Here is a 19,616-nt window from a genome sequence, read left to right as displayed (position 1 = left end):
CAGTGACACTTGCCCAGTAATGCTGCATGTTGCACATGGGCGTGCGTCTGTGTGTGTGCGTTTGTGTGTCCGTTTCCAATCGAGAGGTTGCGGACGATCATGGTCCCACACGTCTTCTTCTCTTTCTCAAATTCTCCCTGACTTTTCTTTCATTCTCCTGGGTGGTTACCGGTACCAACAGCCAGTGCATGCCAGAGTACTGTAAAACCCATTATTCTAACGAGGCGCATACGGTATACCGTAACGTCTTGTATAAAAGCCGAACTTGAATAGAAGCCGCAATTTTGGGCCCATCAAATCACACATAAGCCTGGTTTTAGTGTTGACATACATAGAAATACCTGTCTTGTATAGAAGCCTGTCCCATATGGAAGCCTGCAAAATTTCACCAAGAAAGTCATAGAAGCCGCGGCTTTTATACAAGACTTTACGGTATAATTTATAACGATTTCCTAAAATTGACCAGTTTACGTGTACCAAAAGTAACGATTCTCACTCGTTCTCTTATCGACAGAATTCTGCTCGTTAAATTGTTAGAATTAGCACTTTGTTATATCAACGGCTTTTACAGTATGTGGTGTGTGTGTGTCAAAAAAATGAAAAAATGATCTATGAAAAATAGGGATTCACTGGACAGTAAAAGCTGCTTCAATCAGCCGTGTGGGATTTCTTGGGCCACGACTGTACGAGTCTACGGACACACACCTCAGACATCAGCTTCTTTTTGCCCATCGCGGAAGCGATGATGGCGAACAGCTATGTTAGACATAGCGACTTGTGCTGGGATTACACCATTCAACAGCTTGCAAGGCTGATGAATTGACCGCCATTTTAATAATTATTAGCCTGGTCTACACCACAACACGTTTGCTGTTGCCATGTTACACATGTATGCATGCCACTGTCCCCTTGGAAAAACGCGATTCCGCGGCCGCGGCAATTTTCGCAGGAATTGCCATCATCCGCGGAAATTACGGAATCCACACTTTTGCCCGCGGAATCTTAATTTTTTAGGGTAAATTACTAAAATTAATACTCAGAAAGCAGCAGAAAAACTACTTTGCGATCTGTTTGAGCACATTGCTCTTGCCAGTGTAGTTGAGGGCAGGTCTCTCCAAAATTCTTCACTCTAATTCGGTTTGCGAACGCAAAGGATAGTGTGAAAAGTACTCCTCCATGCAACTAGTTGTCATATCCTCTACAAGGACTTGAAGGAGGGTGAAAAACTTGCAGAAAGTGCCGCAGATTTTTAATTTTACTTCAGAAAATGCCGCAGGAAACCCCCCTTTTTCGCCGCGGAATTTGCCGCAGAATTTGGAATTCTTGGCCGTGTTTTGCAAAGGGACAGGATTGCCAGCTGTACTACTGTAGTACAGTGCTCTCTTCAGTCTTTATACTCAGGTAAACTCGGGTGTCAGAAACAAATCCGAGGAGGCCAGAGACCAAGAGTACATAACCCCCAAGAGTGTGCAACTCGACTATGGGTGCTGTCCCGAAAGATTATCAAGCTGACGTCATCTATACGAAGCAATATTGCGCACTGCACAAGGATTATCAGACGAATCCGGAACCTGGACCAAAGGCGGCGGCGGCCCAGGCCCGGCGGAAGCAGCTTTTGATTGGCCCGGCCATGCCATAGTCTTTCATACAGTTTGTGTACATGTATGATATGGAGGGTAGTCACATGACCTCCTCAGCTGTAAACACACGTTGGTGGCCGAAAAAGTTGGTCCGGCCATGGCCTGACCAAACGGACTGGTTCCGCCGCGCCCGAAAGCCCATCTGATCCTGTTCTAATTATTGCAAAGAAAATCGTGCGAGGCGTCGACACCTGTACGCATATTGTAAATCACTGGTGCAAGGAGCATTGCATCATAAAATGATGACGTCAACTTGAAATTCTGTCGGGACAGCAGGGTACTACTGGAACTGAACCATGTAATTTTAGGTGCCTTAAAATTTCGGTGTCAGGGACCTGCAAGGTTTCAGGTGTCATGTAGAATTAGGTGACCAGCATTCCTTTCTCATACAGTGTATACTCTGGTGCCTTTCAGGTGTAATCCAAATTTAGATGCTGGTTTTCTCTACCGAAATCACTGAAATTAAAGTAGTTATACCGAAAATATCGTGTTTTACAGTATGTGGGAGTTACACACTCCTGTGTGTGTGGGGGGGGGGGGGGGGGGGGGGGGTATGTACTGCTACCGACACCAACCAGCGGGGAATGCAGATAGAGAAGAAGAGAATATGTGAATGTGTATTCGTGCTACGCACATTCTGCTGGATTATAAGGCTGTGGTTACATGAGAATTTTCAACCCGGATCGAAAGTCTGCACGATGGAAAAAAAATAGGTGGGTGTTTACATGAAGACAGTTGACCCGGGGAAATTACTGATATGCCGTCAAAAGTCAACTTCTAGAGTCCCTGGTCACGTGAATACTTTCGTGTGAAATTTTCCATGTGCGCTGCTGTTCAAACCTGGCTCAAGTTTCTGCTTCTGCGGAAGCCCACAGTGCAGGCATCCCGTCAGTTGCGATTCTGTGGCACTGTGGTTCAACAATCACCTTGTGCTAAGTAACTTAGCATCATTATTTATTTATTTATGACATTCCGTCAGCAAGTTGGTGCACTCCGGGAGAAGGTGAGTGGAAAGGTGAACGCATTTCGGCGTGGCCCCACCATCTCGACCAATGCAGCCAGGCGCACATTTTATCTCTCTTTTGTCCAGGCTACACTGGAATATGCAAGCAATGCTTATGTACACAGTCTGCAACAACATGAATATGATCCTGTCATCCGCATCTCTCGCCGTTCATTACGTACTTTATTTGGCTACCCGCCCACCGCAGAGGTTCAGTGCATTCTGTCTCGAAACAACCTGACTGCCAGCGCACTTCTATGCCGCCTTTTTTCTCTTGGACTTGCATTGCCACGAGCCTCCGCTCGATTTGGTTCTTCCTCTCTTTCTTTTGTAGGCTCTGACCGCTGGAACTCAGTTCCGGCATCGGTCTTCCGCCTTGCTGCTTCACCAAGCGAGTCCATTTCGTATCGCAACCCTACACTAGTTAGTGTGCCCCGTAAGGAGACCATAGGTCTGTGGATACTGCCCTAGAGAGATATGAATAAATAATAACGAGAGAGAGAGCTTGAAAGCTCAGTGCCCAACGCTATGCTTTTTTGTAGACCTCATCATGCATGTTATTCGAACTGATGAAAGCGTCTTTGGGCTGATGTTAAGGAGGAGAAGTATGCGTTAGAACTGTAGAGGGTGTCAGGTAGAATGAGAGCGAGTCACATTATCTGCCAGAGACGGCGTCTCGTCCGGGCCTGACTCGTCTTCTCCCTCGAACATCCGGACACCCACGGATTGGCCTGCTCGACAAATGCCTGATCGAATCGGGACATAAAACGCTCGAAGGAAGCAAATATCTGGCCTACGGATAACTCTAACTTCTGTAAACGCTCTAACGAAACAGATCTGGATCTACTGGCCGATCTGCGGGCGGATTTCCTACTAACACTTGACTTGGATCCGATATCCGACGCCGCTATACTCAACTCGTTGTCCGTCGCCTGCACAGGATCAGAGAACCCGAAGACATTTCGACGCTGAACAAAGAGACCCTGAATGAAAACATGGACTGAAAATTACTAGCGCCAAGAAAAAAACTTAACACCACTAGAATTTGTGCATGACATCTCACCAAAACCTTTGTGAAATGAAGCTTCTTTTTCATTTCTGCTATTTTTCAAGGCATAACAAGGGATTCAAACCGAAACTATCGCCCTGCATGCCTTCCCCCGATATACTTCGCATACACACACATTCTTCCAAGTTGCTTCAAGTTATGATCGTGCAGTAGAAAGCCCTATTTGAATAAGATGACCAGCTGTCTTTGATTGCACGGTACGGGACGCGTACGGGATACCGCCAGGCATGCCCGATGATGCAGGAAACATTTACGGAATTAAAGCTGTGTGGACCCTGGCTAGCATCAGACGTTACTTTAAGAGTAACGTCTTTTGCATAACTACGGGAATAGTAGAATAGGATACGCACAGAAGTACGATAGACGATTTTAACCCGGGGAGAAATTTCATATTGGGTCAAGGGCAATGCGTCATGCAAACGCGCCAGTCAGTCTGTGTTCATGGCGGGTAGAAACGCCTCATGTAAACTGAGGCTGTGTTTACACAAGAATTTTCAACCCACGTGGTGTTCAGCCCGGGTTGAAAGTCTGTACGCTGAAGAAATGGGTGGGTGTTCACATGAAGACAGTTTACCCGGGGCAATTACTGATATGCCGTCAAAAGTCAACTTCTAGAGTCCTGTACGGTAGGCACCGGCGGATTATGCCGGCATAATTATTGCAGGGATCGATTCACTTTGATTTTTTTGCATAGCAGTCACTGCTACACAGTTTTACAATTGACTAGCAACTCCCAGTATTGATTAGCAGTTTTCCTTCATCAAAAGTTTACATGTATAGCTGTACAATAGCAGGATTTCGTACAGAAGAGGACAATAGCTGCAGTTGCTATTTGCTTTTCCAAGCGAATGTTCGACCTGAATATTTACGTTAGAGTTTTCGCTTGGGCACGTTACATGTTCAGCGTCCATCCGTCTTCGAGTTCTTCACAACACAATGTCTTTCAACAGGGCAGTTCCACTGATTCCTTCGACAAAGAAACCTCAGGAAAGCGCTCAAACGATCGTGACATTTCGTGCAAAGCGCATCGAATTTCGCTTTTCTCCTTTTCTTCATCGAAACGAATCGACATTCCTGGCGCGTCCAGTTCTTTGTCCCTCTTCTGGACAGTGAATCACTGATCAGATTCACTGACATGTTGGCTACATGAGACTAAGAACCATCTACTTCAACTGTGCCTTGTCGAACAGCCTAAAAAACTGAGCTTGACAGTGAAAGAAGAAAGGAGAACATCATGAAAAGTCACCGCCGTGTACAACTTCAGAAGACTGCAGTCATGACTCATGTACGACCAGTGCTAGTGCAGTGTCCAAAATCGAAAGAGCGTGATCCGCGAGTCCGCGACCCGCGCGGACTGAGCAGGACAGGCCAGTTGGTTGGAGTAGTAAAACACTACTCCCTAAATCAGCAGTGTGTACAACAGTCGCATGTAGACTGCACACAACTGGTCTTTGTAGTGCATCGCAGTTTTGGGCGATAAAAAACGAAAAGCGAATCGCAGCCAGTGAATTTTGATTCGCAAACTGCGATGCGAACCCGGATAAATCGATCCCTGTTATTGGCATAATTTGGTGGTTGAAAATTTGGAGCATAAATTGGCATCCTTTCGGAGGTAGGAGCATAACTTCATGATTGTACCACAGTTCTAGTATGTAGGCTACACAATTGTGTACCACAGTTCTAGTATGTAGGCTACACAATTGTGTACCATGCACCTGATCAGTGCTGGTGGTCTGCATGGTAAAGGGTTTGGAAGTCATGGAGATAGTGTTTTCAATGAAAAGCAGTGTAGAAATCATGGCAATGCATTATTTTATGCTCGAACTCCTCTTCCTCAAAGTTCTTTCTCACACTGAACATGTAGCAGAAGATGGAGTGAATCAGCCTTTATCAGGTATCCTGGGGCGGACGAGATAGTGACGATTAGTCCGCAAAACTCTCTGTACATGTACATTACGCATGTTTCGAAGTCACGGCCTCTGGATTTTAGCAGCCATGACTGTGCAGGCTATGGACATTGCTCTAATAATTCAAAAAAGAGGTATACGTGATATTCGGTCATGACTCATGATGGAAGGAGAGGTTGAGACACGGGGGAGATGAGCTGATTATTCACAGGGTGAGGGTGACATCGGCTGTACGAGTATGACGACTACGAAGACAGTTGAAAGGTGCCTATTTAAACTCAAACTAATGTGGCAATTAAATATCATATTAAAAAAGAAGTCAACTAATGCGGAATAGAAGAAATAAGGCTTTCTTTTCCATGGTGATCTCCAGTAGGGTCCAGCGGATAATGCTCCGAAAATGTTCGTATAATGCTAATCATAATGCTCCAAAAACTACCCTGTAATGCTGATTATAATGCTTCAACAAGGGCTATAATGCTCTTGGTTTGAAACAAAAATGGAAGAAATGCTGCACATTGTCAAACTTAATTCCAGAAAAAGGATGCATTTAGCCGATCTGCCTCTGAAGCTGCTACAATATGTCTCACGAACTCCACCACTTCTTAGCACTATAAGACATGATCGCGTCTCCATTGGCTGCTCTCCATTGCAACTTTGATGCAGGGCTGTGGCTGAACAGTTGGTTTATCAAATCTTTCCCCTTGCTTATCCATGTAGTGAGAGGTGAAACCATTATTGCTGGTGATCATTTGCATGCTAGAAGCCTATCATGGGAAGTGGTATTCATGCCTGCAGACAAGCTGTCACTGCTTCCACTCTGTGAAAATGTCTTCATCTGAAACAGCTCACGTGAGGCCAGTTCCTGAGAGCCGGACGATCTCAGATCCAGATCCTCCCATTTGCGGAAATCCTGAAAACACGTGGTCAGAAATTATTTTGCCGCTCTACATCCTCTGCTTGCGCTGTCTTCTTCTCCTGCGGTTCCGTGGAGACAAATGGTTGGCCATAATACTCTTCTTTTCTGATAGCACTTGACTGTACTTGTAGGCCTTGCATTACAATCGTCCACGACAAACTGTATGTGCTTCACCAGGAAAGTAAGACACGCGCTCCTGAGCACTCAAATCGACTTGGTACCGCGTCCATGAGAAATTCTAGTTCTTTTCGAGCCTGCTGAGCTGGACTCGGCAAAGGCAATTGTTTGGAACAAGTTCTTTCTGTTTATAGCCGCTCCTTCATCCAGGTCCAAATTTATCAATGGATCAGTGTTTACTTCAGTATCGCTAGAGAATAGTAGAAATGAGTTTAATAATAATAATAATAAAAATGCTTTGGCCAGAGCCTATGGCATAACAGGAAATCTCGTCTTCGTCTGTTTGATATTTACTTCGCGTACGTCTAGTCTCCTCCATGGCTCTCCACGATTTCTAAAAAGAGAACTCCTCGAAAATCATCGTTACGGATTCTGTTTAACAGCCTCAGTTGCAATTTCGGCATGCTACATCGCCTGTACATTTACCTGACCACATTGCTACATAAAGACTTCATGTAGCAATGGCATTACATGTACCGGTATGTCGTCAGGTAAATGTAGCATTGGTGCCAAAGATGTTACGTGTCTACACAATCACAAAGTCATGTGCCGGTACAATACATGGCGTTGCACCTCATGACTTTAGCCGATTGTTGTCAAAAACCTGATATTTTCCGACATTATCCACTAAGAAACTCGTTATGCCGCTCAAACCTCACATAATGCTCGTCTTGTTCCTTTCTAATGCTCCATAATGCTCTGATGCTCGGATACTCTCATAATGCCGAATATAATGCCGGCATTATCCGCTGGACCCTAATCTCCAGCATGAATGGACACCTTTGCATGGGGATACCGGTACTCATGTATTTTGTTGTACTTATAGCCACTTGCCAGTGCGAAAAAGGCACAATTTTCCGAACTTTGAGGCTCCATAAGTACAAGAAAGTGAATATGTATCACCGCGTGCCGAAGCATTATGAGGATTTTGCGAGCATAATGCGAGAATCCATGAAAGCATAATTCCATGATTTCGCGAGCATAATCCGCCGGAGCCTACTGTATGGTCACGTGAATACTTTTGCGCGGAATTTGCCTCTGCAGTGCTGTTCATGGCGCGAGATACGCACAGACGTACGATAGTACGATTTCAACCCTACCCCTAAGTGGAGTGTTGAAATCAACCCGGGGCGAAATTTCAACCCGGGCGCCATGCGTCATGCAAACGCGCAAGTCTTTTAAAACAACGAAGCTTCGCGATGTTCAAACTTTGCCTGGGCTTATGCGCGAGCATAGGTTTATACGCGAGATTCTACGGTAGTTCTTCTGAGAAAGCTCAGGAGGCAGATTTGTTTGGCCCTCGACTCTTTGGGCGATCAAATGTTCGTTGGAATCTGCAAGAAAAGGAACGCGGGACACGCCGTTGCTGATGCTGGAGTTCACGAAATGAAAACGCATGATGTTCGACTGGCAAAACAAACGTTTTTTTTCAAAAATTCGACATTTGGTGTTCGACAAATGACCGAAGAAGGCCGAACCGAAATTCGGAATGCAAAACCTCACTAATAATAAGGTTCGGACTGTGGCTTAGGACAAGACTAACTTCATACAACAGTATCATCGTTCCAACTCACTTGACCGCGTACCGGACGGATATGCCCCGATATGATGACATATGTTGTACTCGTGTTTCTTCTGACATTTTCATGTTGAGTCTCACGTAGGACTCATCTAACATACTCCTCAGATGATCATCACTGTCGACTAGGAGAACGGTCTTGGGTCCGTAGCGGCTAGCGAAACTCTCTTCATTTCGCCGCGCAACTGCCGACAGAAGCCGATTTCACGAGACGAAACTACCACGCACTCCTCCATGGTCCAGCCGCTGTCTTCCGCCGGTCCGCGGTACATGAAGTAGTAGATCTACCATGCATGCGGAATAGATATCGGCGGGCCTTCAGGTCGACCTTCGTGCCATGCAGCCGCAAGTTTGACTCTGGGATCAAGACGTGGCAACACAGCTCGACTTTCGAGGCCGCCGCATCGCTGGTGTCCTCGCACTTTCGACTGCTCGACGGGCGAGCACTGCTCCCCACAGTTCCGACTTGCGACCGCCTCGCTCTGTTCATTGTTGGGACAGTACCTATTGTTGTTACGTCGTAACGAAAACACACTGAATACTTTGTGTGGAAGCACTCCACAACAACACTCAACAGTTTCAGGTTGAAACCCAACAAGGAAAATAAAAAATGCAGGGTCCAAAGACAAGACTAGACTGTGTGTGTACTAGTGCTATCACTTATCAGGTTCGGCCTCTGTGCTGTGCTGATGTCGTGATCATGGTGACGAGTCCAGAAAGGACAAAACAGTTCTGTACGCAGGTTCAACCGTTGAGTACTACTGTAAGAGTGTAAATGTACATGACTGTATTCCGTATCATTGCTGTTGTTTTAGCTTGTACTGTGTAGCGGGTATGCTGTCAACGACGTGCTGAGAAGTGAGATGCGCCGTTGGTGTTCTCTTCACAGTTTGAACCTAGGCTAAAGTAAAGTACCTACTGTTGTTACGTCGTAAAGAAAACACCGTACTAAGTTAGTCTTGGCCGCGGTCGAGTCCGGTCACACATGAAAAGCTTGCACCGCTTTTGCGGAGGCGGAAAGCGGAACTACCGCAGCCGCTTTGGCGAACCACACGATGCAGCGGTCACACATACATGTAGACTACTGTGCTCCTCAACGCTCCGCTTTGGCGGAGAGAATGCAAATGCAGCACGTCCTATGAAATTTTAGATGTTCTTGTCCGAGTTGAAGCGACCTTCGCTTGTACAAGTAGAGCTATCGTTGATCGCTGACAGGCTAGGCTGCTGAATGTCTCCTGTCAAGTACACTCGTGGATTTGGGGCGCATTCACTGCGGCCCGGTACAGGTGTATTTGAATATTACTAGTTTGGTTTACATCAATATCAAATTCAAATAGTTGTATAGCAGGGTGTCGTTGCCTCCTTCTCGTCCGAGTTGAAGCGACCTTCGCTTGTACAAGTAGAGCTATCGTGGATCGCTGACAGGCTGCTGAATGTCTCCTGTCAAGTACACTCGTGGATTTGGGGCACATTCACTGCGGCCCAGCACGGGTGTATTATTAGTTTAGTTTACATCAATATCAAATTCAAATTGTTTTATAGCAGGGTGTCGTTGCCTCCTCCATGATCCATCATCGACCCAGCGACTGCGTGGATGCCTGCAGTTGCAGTGAGGGTGTGGCAGAGTACTCTACTACTCCCTGGTTGCAGTCCTAGTGTTGCATACTCTGGTGGACGTATTGCTTGGAGAGAGAAAGAGAGAAGGAGAGAGTTCGAGATCGTCCGCGATCGGGGCCAATGAGTTAGAGAGAAAGAGAGAAGGAGAGAGTTCGAGATCGTCCGCGATCGGGGCCAATGAGTTGGGAGACGGATTCCCTCACCAATTATCCACTCATAACGATGCAGTATTGTTTGCGAGATCTCCAGAACGTACAGTTCATTGGCAAAGAAGAACAATATGAAAACTGAATACCAAACGGCAACCAAACAACACCAGAACTCAGTGCAGAAGTAGCACACCAAACTCCAAAGCCATTACCATGCAGGTTCCGCCAAAGCGGATCCGCGAAAGCGGAGGGTCCGCTCGCATTTTTTTGGGGTAGCGAAATCCAAACTTTCCGCCAAAGCGTAACTACTTACGCCTCCGCCGTTGCTGAGGCAACGGCGGAAGCGTAAGTTACGCTTTGGCGGAACCGCCAAAAAAAGTGCATGTGTGACCGGGGCCTTGTTAGTAGATCTACTTCTTTGTGTGGAAGCACTCAACAACAGATGAGTAATCGCACGCTCGCCGATGTATGGAATCGAGCATGAGTACGAGGACGAAAGTGCGGAATCGGAGCCCGACGCGCGCTAGCGCGGAGGGCTCCGATTCTAGCACTTGAGTCCGAGTACGAATGCTTTGATACCATTTCTGACATGCATTGCACGAACTACTTCGTACTACTAGTACTACTACATGTAGTACTTCACACATACCTAGTACCTACTCAAGGCACGCACACTAGACCAGACAAGGAACACAACTACTAGTCGCCAGTTTAGTACTTCAGACATGTTACATAATGACTAATGTAAAAAAAAAGCGGCCTCTGATGGCTGAATCGGAGCACGCCTAGGCGTGCTCCGATTCAATCGGAGCACGCCTGGGCGTGCTCCGATTGGAAAATCGGAGACCTGCAAGCGCTCACAGGTCTTCAGTGGCTGATTCAAAGCACGGCAAGTCGCGCTAGGATTCGCTGTTGCCATGTCGATTGTCATGTGACATGTCAGAAAGAATGTTTGAGCTAGCACTGCAGGATTTATAAAAGCCTGCGACATGGATTTGAGACGAGTTTCCACAGATGCTTGAGATAAGATTCACCGATGTTTAGACCAGGAAGTGTTGACGGAAGCAAGACTTAGGATAATTTTCGTACTGATTGTTATACCGTTTGGCAGTATTGATACAAAACACTGAACAGTGTCAGACGAGAGAGACTGTTTCCCAGAAGATTGTTTACCTTGCAAAGGAAACGCCGTCTGCCACTTTTGCAGTTTCGAAAGGCGCAATGAGCTCAGTAAGAAATCTTGTTACGTTCCCAGCGCTAAGTGAAGTCACAGATGCAGAGTCCGTCCGGTCTCCGATGGAGCGAGATGGTTCTACCTCACAAAAGGCAAGCGGTGGCGACGAATCACACAGGAACGGCATCGAAGCATTCAGTCTGCTGAAGACTCTCGGTAAGGGCAAATACGGCACTGTATATCTCGCTGAGAAGAAGAAGAACAAGGACCAAGTGTACGCTATCAAGGTACTACAGAAGCATACGGCTATCCAGAAGAACACTGTAAGGAGAACAATCAGTGAGAAGAAAGTTCTGGCTATTGCGGGTCGCCATATGTTCTGTGCGAAAATGTTTGAGTGTTTTCAAACCGCCAGCAGGCTTTTCTTCGTCATGGAGTATATCGGCGGCGGAGATCTAAGGTTTCACTTGGAAAAAGAAGGAAGTGGCCGTTTCGGTGAGTCCAAAACTCGCTTCTACTCCGCTCAGATAGTGTGCGCCCTACTTCATCTGCACCGTTCAGGAATCATTCACCGTGATCTGAAACTTGAAAACGTCATGCTGAGCAGTGAGGGACATATAAAAATAACAGACTTCGGTTTGAGCAAAATGAACATGACCCTAGGGGCCACTACAAGAACATTCTGCGGCACGACTGAATACACGGCCCCGGAAATGGTCAGACTGAACGCTTACAACGCGTCTGTTGACTGGTGGGCTCTTGGCGTTCTGATGTTTGAGATGATGTTTGGGTGTCTGCCCTTTAGAGGCGAAACAAAAGAGGCGATGTTCCGAAACATCGAAGCCCAGCCGGTGATATTCCCAGACACCAACTGCAGTAAACATTGCGAAAGCGTGTTGCTGAGTTTGATGCACAAAACTGTTAAGCAGCGTCTGGGATGCACGGCTGGGTCGCAGGTACAAACGCATCCGTTTTTCGAGTCAATACGGTGGGAGGCGCTAGAAAGGGGCGACATCAATCCGCCCTTCATCCCACCGTTTGACTCGAAGACGGACACATCAAACTTTGACACGGAATTTACGGACGAGGTCGCCGTTCTCCGGCCAATTGACGAAAAGATAGTGGCCCGGATCGACAAGTCCAAATTCAAACACTTTGACTTTAAAAACAGATCAGGATTGCATTCAGTGGAGCCAACTTAGGTTGGCCAACTCACGGTTTCGTTACTCAACAGTTCCAGTTGTTATGCAAACTGTGCTTTCTACTGCCTTTTCCTCTGAAAATCTCCGCTGTGTTTGCTATATTCATTGACTGAGAAATATTTGCTGTGTGCCACAGGCTGCCAGGGTGCGATTGGTGTCTTTGCCATTTTAGCGAAGCCACATCTTAATTTGTTGTTGTTGTTGTTGTTGTTGTTGTTGTTGTTGTTGTTGTTGTTGTTGTTGTTGTTGTTGTTGTTGTTGTTGTTGTTGTTGTTGTTGTTGTTGTTGTTGTTGTTGTTGTTGTTGTTGTTGTTGTTGTTGTTGTTGTTGTTGTTGTTGTTGTTGTTGTTTTTTTAAATTATTTATTCTCACGATAGCACCATCACCAATAGGATTGTTGTTATGGTTGTTGTTGTCATCGTCGTCGTCGTCGTTGTCGTTGTTGTTACAAATTATATTGACAATCCAATGTTTTATAATTTTAATAGTATTGTTTCGTTTCATGTCTTTCTTAGTCATTCTTTGAATCTTTGTATAGGCTATTAGTACCGCTGGACTACAACTGTTCATTTCTGTGCACCTTGATCCTGTATTTTTTTTCAAATTAGCTACGGTGCTCATTTCTATGCTTCCACAATGCCATCATGTCATTGGTGACAAGCAACTGATTTTTTCCTTGCTACTACGTCCGCCTGCACGATGATGTTTTCCGTGGCGGGCTGGGTCTAGGGAAATTAATGTCAAAATAGAATCAGTAGCTGTGGTGAGGCTGCCAGCCTGAGCTTCATTCATAGGAAAGGTTTCAGAGTAGACCCGCTCTCTTCCCTTTTACGAGTTCGAGTTTGCAGAGTGAATGGAAAATGATGCCGCCACACTGTGGTGTCCAGTTGAGAAGGTCCCGCGGCGCCCTTTATGGACCTGATTTTGGCACGAACACCGGAACGAGCGATGGATGGCTCTAAAAAGGACAACGAAGAGGTGCTGCAGTGGTACCGTGGGATTTAGAGTGGAAGAGGCGGAGTTGTAGAGTCGAAGCTCGCAATTCTAAGTGGAAATTCCGTACAACCCGGTGTAAGCGACCTCTGGGTTTAGCGACCACCTGATTTTAATGACCCTTTCCCCATGCATGGACAGTTGTACACAGAAACTGTGGGACCTGGTTCTAAAAACCATGCAGGTTTTACTGTATATACGCCATGAATAGTCGCAGTGCGTGAAACTGGGCTTTCATCACGTCTCGGATCGTACGTCTGGCGATCGTAGGTCTATTACGAGTATGAACGAGTTGCACTGCATGTAGTCTTGTCCGCGCACTGTAGCGCGCAAAGTATGGTACACCCATCCAGCGATGAAATGTCTTCGTAGAACTACGCCAGACCGTATTCCACTTACTAGTTCTAGTACTACCTGAGGTGTTCAAAACGTTCTTCAAGAGTTCAAGGGCATAAAACCTACCATCCCATTATGCTTGATTTCACATACGACAAAACAACACACATTAGAGTAATTCAATGTTTGTACCGTGTTCCGGAATTCCAGATTCAATTGTTGAGTTCTGTCGCCTGCCCTGTAATTTACGTACCCGTGTAAGAAACTGATTGGAGCTTCGTTGGATGTCAACAATGCCGAAACCTCTAGTTCACCCTCATGCCACACAAGAGAGACGAGCCCATGGGGTGTCGCAGGTGTTTAAACCAGCATGAATAATCATGAGCCTGTGATCCGTAATAAAGTATGTCGTATATGTACTCAGTATGAGGTCATGATTATTATGATGTACACATATACCCAACGCATATGGCCGATTGGTTTGCAGGCCTGCCTGCGAATCATGAGGTCCCGAGTTCGAGACCCGCGCTGGCAGCAGGGAGCGTGTAAAAAGACTTTTTACGCGTGTTGAACTGCGCCGAAACCCACGGTCAACTGGGTACTCACAGCTCGAGTGAGGATAACAAGGATGCAGTTTACAGGGTTATGGGCCGTTACACGCCCGATTGGTTGAGAGACTCACCTCCTCTCGCCTGACTCACTTGTGAGGTCTGCATTCGCCACTAAGGTGTAAAGGCATAGTGGTGGCCTGCGGAAGCGAAGGCTATAGCTTGTGTGTTTCTGAACATTCAAGTGATGCTAACGCGGATCCCGCGAATATTATTATTATTATTACACATATCACGCATCAGAGAGGCAAGGACAGCAGAAGTGACCCCGCGCCGTCTGAACGGCTGCGTGTACTGCTATGGCAGCGGAACGCTAAATCCTAATACTGAAGTACACATGAATAGTTCAATGGTGCCGATGTGCGTTGCACTATGCGATGCCCATCGGCAGGCAGCACCCGTGCCTACAATAAATGTACCGAGTGGCTTGGGACACGCAGGCTCTAGTAGTGCTGTGGCATGCCTGCGGGCCTACGGATGTGCGTGCGATATGCCCCGCTAGACCAGCGGCCTGCCGCCATCAGGGCATATTCTGGGGCGCCTCGATCCGCTATGTGTGTGGCTCCCCCGGCGCGTAAGGAATGGCTGATGATTCTTGGAGCCAGGACCTAGCACTTTGTGTAGGACAGCATTATGTCGTTTGGCGTAAGATAGCGACCGTCCTGAAACTTGAAGTGGGGAATGGCCCCGGGTTGCTTGCCATTGCTCCATGTGCTGGGAAAAACGTAAGGCTGCAGGGCTCGGACGGGACATAGTGCGGGGTCAGCGTAGCGATTCAGCGCTACCTCTCCTGCCTGTTGTTAGTTGAGACATCTTCATCCTCTGGAGCTGCAGAGAGGCCTCCTGCTGGGCTAGTTCGGGCCTCAGCGTCTTGAGGGCGCCGGGACCGTGGGGTGACAGCGACGTGTACTCACTGACACGTAGTAGGCTGTGGAAGGCTGTCGTCAGAGCAGCCCATTGCATTGGTCTGTCTGCCAGGGAGTACAAGGACAGAACCAAGAACTGGCTGAGAGCCTTAAGCAGGTGGACGGTGATCGCTTGGGGCTGAGTTCGTGCGGACGGGTGACTGGGAAGCAACGCTCTCTCCCTCTCTAATCCCTTGACCAGGGCTGTGATGCGGCTTGAGGATGTAGCCCCGGCCGTGCCTCCCATGCTGAGGAGGTGGTATATGACCGCGGCCAGGTAGACTCTCAGAGTGCTGACGCTGACTGAGTGCGGCATTGCGGCAGCAAACAGCAGAACGTCGTTCTGATCTGGGCGATGTGCGTTGCGGCGCATGCGACCCATGAACTTCAGGAATGCACACCACCCTGGGGCGTATGTGCGCTGTGTGCCAGTGGCTACCGAGTTGGTGATCCGGTGCTCTGCTCTTGCTGAGCGAGCGTCGGCTAGCGAGCCTAGGAGGACACAGGCACAAGCGCATGCAACACAAACGCAGACATGCATAAGCCCGCACAAGCGCACATTCACTAGATGGGCAGCATGGCAAGGCGACCAGACTGCGATGTATGCAGCGCCGGGTCACTGAACGGCAGCCCGCTTCCCGGAACACTTTGGCCTTGCGGTGTGGTTGCGGATTATAAGTAGGGGACCCGTGGGTTCTGCTAGTGGGAGATTTCGCCCCTGACCTCGACCGGTCGTTTCTGTGCTGGGTTGAGGAGGTTCCTCCTCATCCCTGGGGCTAATGCAAATACGACCCGGGAGCCCCCCCCCCCCCCCCCCAGCCCTGCAGGGTGTAAGCCTAGCCAGGTTCCGACAGGGGTGACCCCCATATGTTGCTCTGCTATTGGCCTAAACCATAGGTACTTAGCCTTGCGGATGGACGTATGGGGGTGGCACGTAAGCGTTGGCTCGTGTAGGTGTTGCTGGCATCGGTAGCGTCGGTAAGCGATCCTCCGGCAGGAGGTGGACATCCGGCAGGATGTTATGCGCGCAGCTAGCGAGCCTGGATATACATGCAGAGACCAAGACAGCGAGCACGTCAGGCTCGCGGAGCCGTGCCTTTAGTGCCCTTAGTAGACAAGAACTACCTGCTAGGTAGATTAAACGCCCTCTACAATTTGCCTCGGTAGTAGGGCAACACGGTGCCTGGCCCTTATTTTGTTTGTGCCATGCGGGCCACGCGTGTCGCGTACATATGGAGCGCCCCTGGCACAGGAAAAGTGCGAGCAGGTAGCCCTTTTTTGGCCGGCCCACACATTGATCGAACACCGATGTTCGATGGGGTAGGCATTTTCAAATTATCGAAATTTGGTCCAACCTATAAACCCAAGCATCCAATCTAGTGCAAGATGGCCCAGATTAGGCCAGAACATTCTCTTGTGCTGGGCAGCTAGTGCACGCCAGTCTCACATGCGGTCCCTCGTCCATTCCCGTGTTTCGGCACCACAAAGTTGTTGGAGAACTGTTACTGTCTATTCTCTCTACCACCCCTCTTAGCCCAACACAACACAACAGCGCAACCGGCAGCCTCTTGGTGGAAATGTATAAATACGAAAATGCAAGTTGGCAATGGAGAGAGAACAAGAAAAGAACAGAATATAGAACAAGGATAATGGAAACGGACTACGGATGAAGCTACAATGAGGTAAGAGGCAATGACAGATGGCACCAAAAAAATTACATATTCGTAATGTTTGTATACACATACATTGTATCGTCACATTACACACATTTATCATATAGTTCAAAATAGTTCAAGAATTCTTTCAGGTTGCTATGAGCCCAAGTACTTCCGGTGCATGCGCGGTTACAAGCCATGGCACTCTACTTCAATCCACCGAACACAGCCAAGCCAGGAAGACCTCTGACTACTTTAGTCACCCAGATCCAGCAAGACTGCGTCCACAGACAAACGCCACTCAAGAGGAGCCCGCATCTGCAGAGCCTCCGGCAGAAGGCATCCGACAGGCAAGTGTGAAAGGCCTTCGTAAAAAACGCACAGTGAACACTGACGAAACAGAAGTTGCCCATCCTTCTCAGTGCTATTTGCTTATTGTCGATTTGTAAACCGTACCTTGCAGTCCATGTCTTCCCTTGTAATCATCATAATAGTATAGTTTTGTCTCTCTCCTTCTATTGCTCAGGAACACAGAGGCGGAAAGAGGCTGGTCCTCAAGTACGCGAAACTGTTCATAATAATAATAATAATGCGCGGTTACATCATTCATTTTTCAGGAGCCGGAGGGCCGCAGCTGTACCCCAGAGAGAACCTTTTTTCAATTCTTGATGTTCCAAATGCAATGCATACCTGAAACCCTCGAGTGCCCAATTGCTACATTGTGATTTTCTACTACTACAACAAGGCATCGATGCACATGTGAAACTCACGTGCACTAGCTGCTGTTATGAGCTGCTATGTTAGGTGCCTTATGACTCTTGTTTCACAATGTATTTTGCTATGCATGCTGTGTACACGCTCACCCATGCGCGCGCGTCCGCTTTATGTGTACACCTCTCATGCCGTGCATGTGTCTAGCCACGTGCTTAGCTGCGCTGCATAATTATAATGTCATGTCGGCGGAAAGGCGCGACTGGTCCGCGATCTGCAGTGATGCGTACCTTCCATTGTTTTTGTCACCTTTCAGTTTTTCTTAGTTTTTGTCAGCTGTGTAGCTGCACTTCTTTCTCAGATTGCATGCCCGTCTTTCTGTAGTTCAGTCGATCTTTAGTTCAGTGTGCTTCAGTCTGGTTCTAATAACTTCTATGGCTCTCCCAACTCTCTTGTAAATATAACTCATTCCCTAATCCGAAGTGTTGCGTTAGTGCTGGCTGGTCGAACGTGGGTTCCACTACACTGCCAAGTACAAGAGAAAATTTTGGAACATCTCGCGCTACTGTTGTAGTCCTTGCTGATTTGTTGTTCTGCAGCTGGTTTTCTTTCTCGTCTTGTTGGGCTGTTCTTCAGCAGGTGAAGCTTCGTGGCGGCTTCATTCGAATTTCTGGCTGAGTCATCGATTCGTTCGAGGGACTCGCACGTCTCTAGTCGAAAGTTGGATGGCCAAGCATTATTAGGCAACTTGGATTGGAATGGGGACATAGTCTTGGGTCTGTAGCGGTTAGCGAAACTCTCTTCATTTCGCCGGGCAACTGCCGACATAAGTCGATTTCACGAGACGAAACTACCGCGCATTCCTCCATGGTCCAGCCGCTGTCTTCCACCGTCGGTACATGAAGTACCTAGTAGATCTACCATGCATGCGGAATATCGGCGGACCTTCAGGTCAACCTTCTTGCCATGCAGCGGCAAGTCTGACTCTGGGATCAAACGGCGACACACCTCGACTTTCTAGGCCGTCCGCATCGCTGATGTCCTCGCCCTTTCGACTGCTCGACAGGCGAGTACTGCTCCCCATTCTAGCTTGCGACGGTCTTGCTCGGTTCATTGCTGGTATAGTAACTGTTATTACGTCGTACCCAACACACAACGAATACTCTGTGTGGAAGCAGCCATCTATTCGCAACAGTTTCACCCCGAAATCGAACAAACAAAATGAAAAGTCAAAACAATATTCAGTAAAAAATAAATGTGAAATATGGCCGAAAGCTCTGTCGCAATATTTAATATTCAGTAAAGCAAAAAAAATGCAGTTTGCGCAGACAGGACTAGTCGACTGTGTGTACCATTGCCTTGGAGTACTACTACTAGTAGGTTCTACTAGTGCAAACTGTGTCGACAATTATGCATGTTGGTGCCCGTTTCGCGGTCGCGCTCCCGGTTCCCTTCTACTACTTCTGTTCTACTGCGTGCATCAACACCGGTTACGTCTGTAGAACTAGAAGTTCTAGTTCTACAGTAGTTCTATCTACTACGGTCCACGGACGTTACTGTCTTGGTGTTGATGCATGCAGTGCACTGTAGTCTGTACTGTATGTAGGGCTCAAACGGTCACGGTTTTACCCCTGACGGTTAACTGCTAAGCTAACGGTCGGTTAACCGGTTATAACCTATAAGCCACGGCAATCCTGAGGACTCTTTTTTAACCGTATATTTGACTATACTCATTCAAAAAATGTACCCTATTCAGTACAACGCACACATGTACATTCTCTTGCATGCTCATTCATACATACTCTCACACCAAGAGACTAGATATGACCGAGTTGACAGCCCAGAAATTGCGTACGCGTGCGACAGCCCGCGAAAGTGCACATTTTGCAACGACCTGATACTTGAAAAATTGACTGAAAAGTTACTGCGTAACCGTTATCTTTATCGGTTAACCGTTAATTCTTCGTAACCG

At 47.5% G+C, this 19,616-nt stretch overlaps 1 protein-coding gene across 1 annotated transcript; it reads left to right on the top strand.

Annotated features, from left to right (window-relative positions):
• The first annotated feature begins 11,281 nt into the window (after positions 1-11,281).
• On the top strand, positions 11,282-12,436 carry LOC135829242 (calcium-independent protein kinase C-like). Its single transcript, XM_065341646.1, has one exon. It carries the CDS (start codon positions 11,282-11,284, stop codon positions 12,434-12,436), a length of 1,155 nt encoding a protein of 384 aa, XP_065197718.1.
• The last annotated feature ends 7,180 nt before the right edge of the window (positions 12,437-19,616 follow it).

This window comes from Sycon ciliatum, chromosome 13, assembly GCF_964019385.1.
Source record: "Sycon ciliatum chromosome 13, ocSycCili1.1, whole genome shotgun sequence".
Classification (NCBI taxonomy): Eukaryota; Metazoa; Porifera; class Calcarea; order Leucosolenida; family Sycettidae; genus Sycon; species Sycon ciliatum.
Note: the sequence above shows the minus strand (reverse complement) of the source record. Positions and strands in the feature narration are given on the sequence as shown.

Coding starts and splice junctions, on each gene's coding strand:
- LOC135829242 (XM_065341646.1), top strand. CDS start 11,282: ATGAGCTCAGTAAGAAATCTTGTTACGTTCCCAGCGCTAAGTGAAGTC.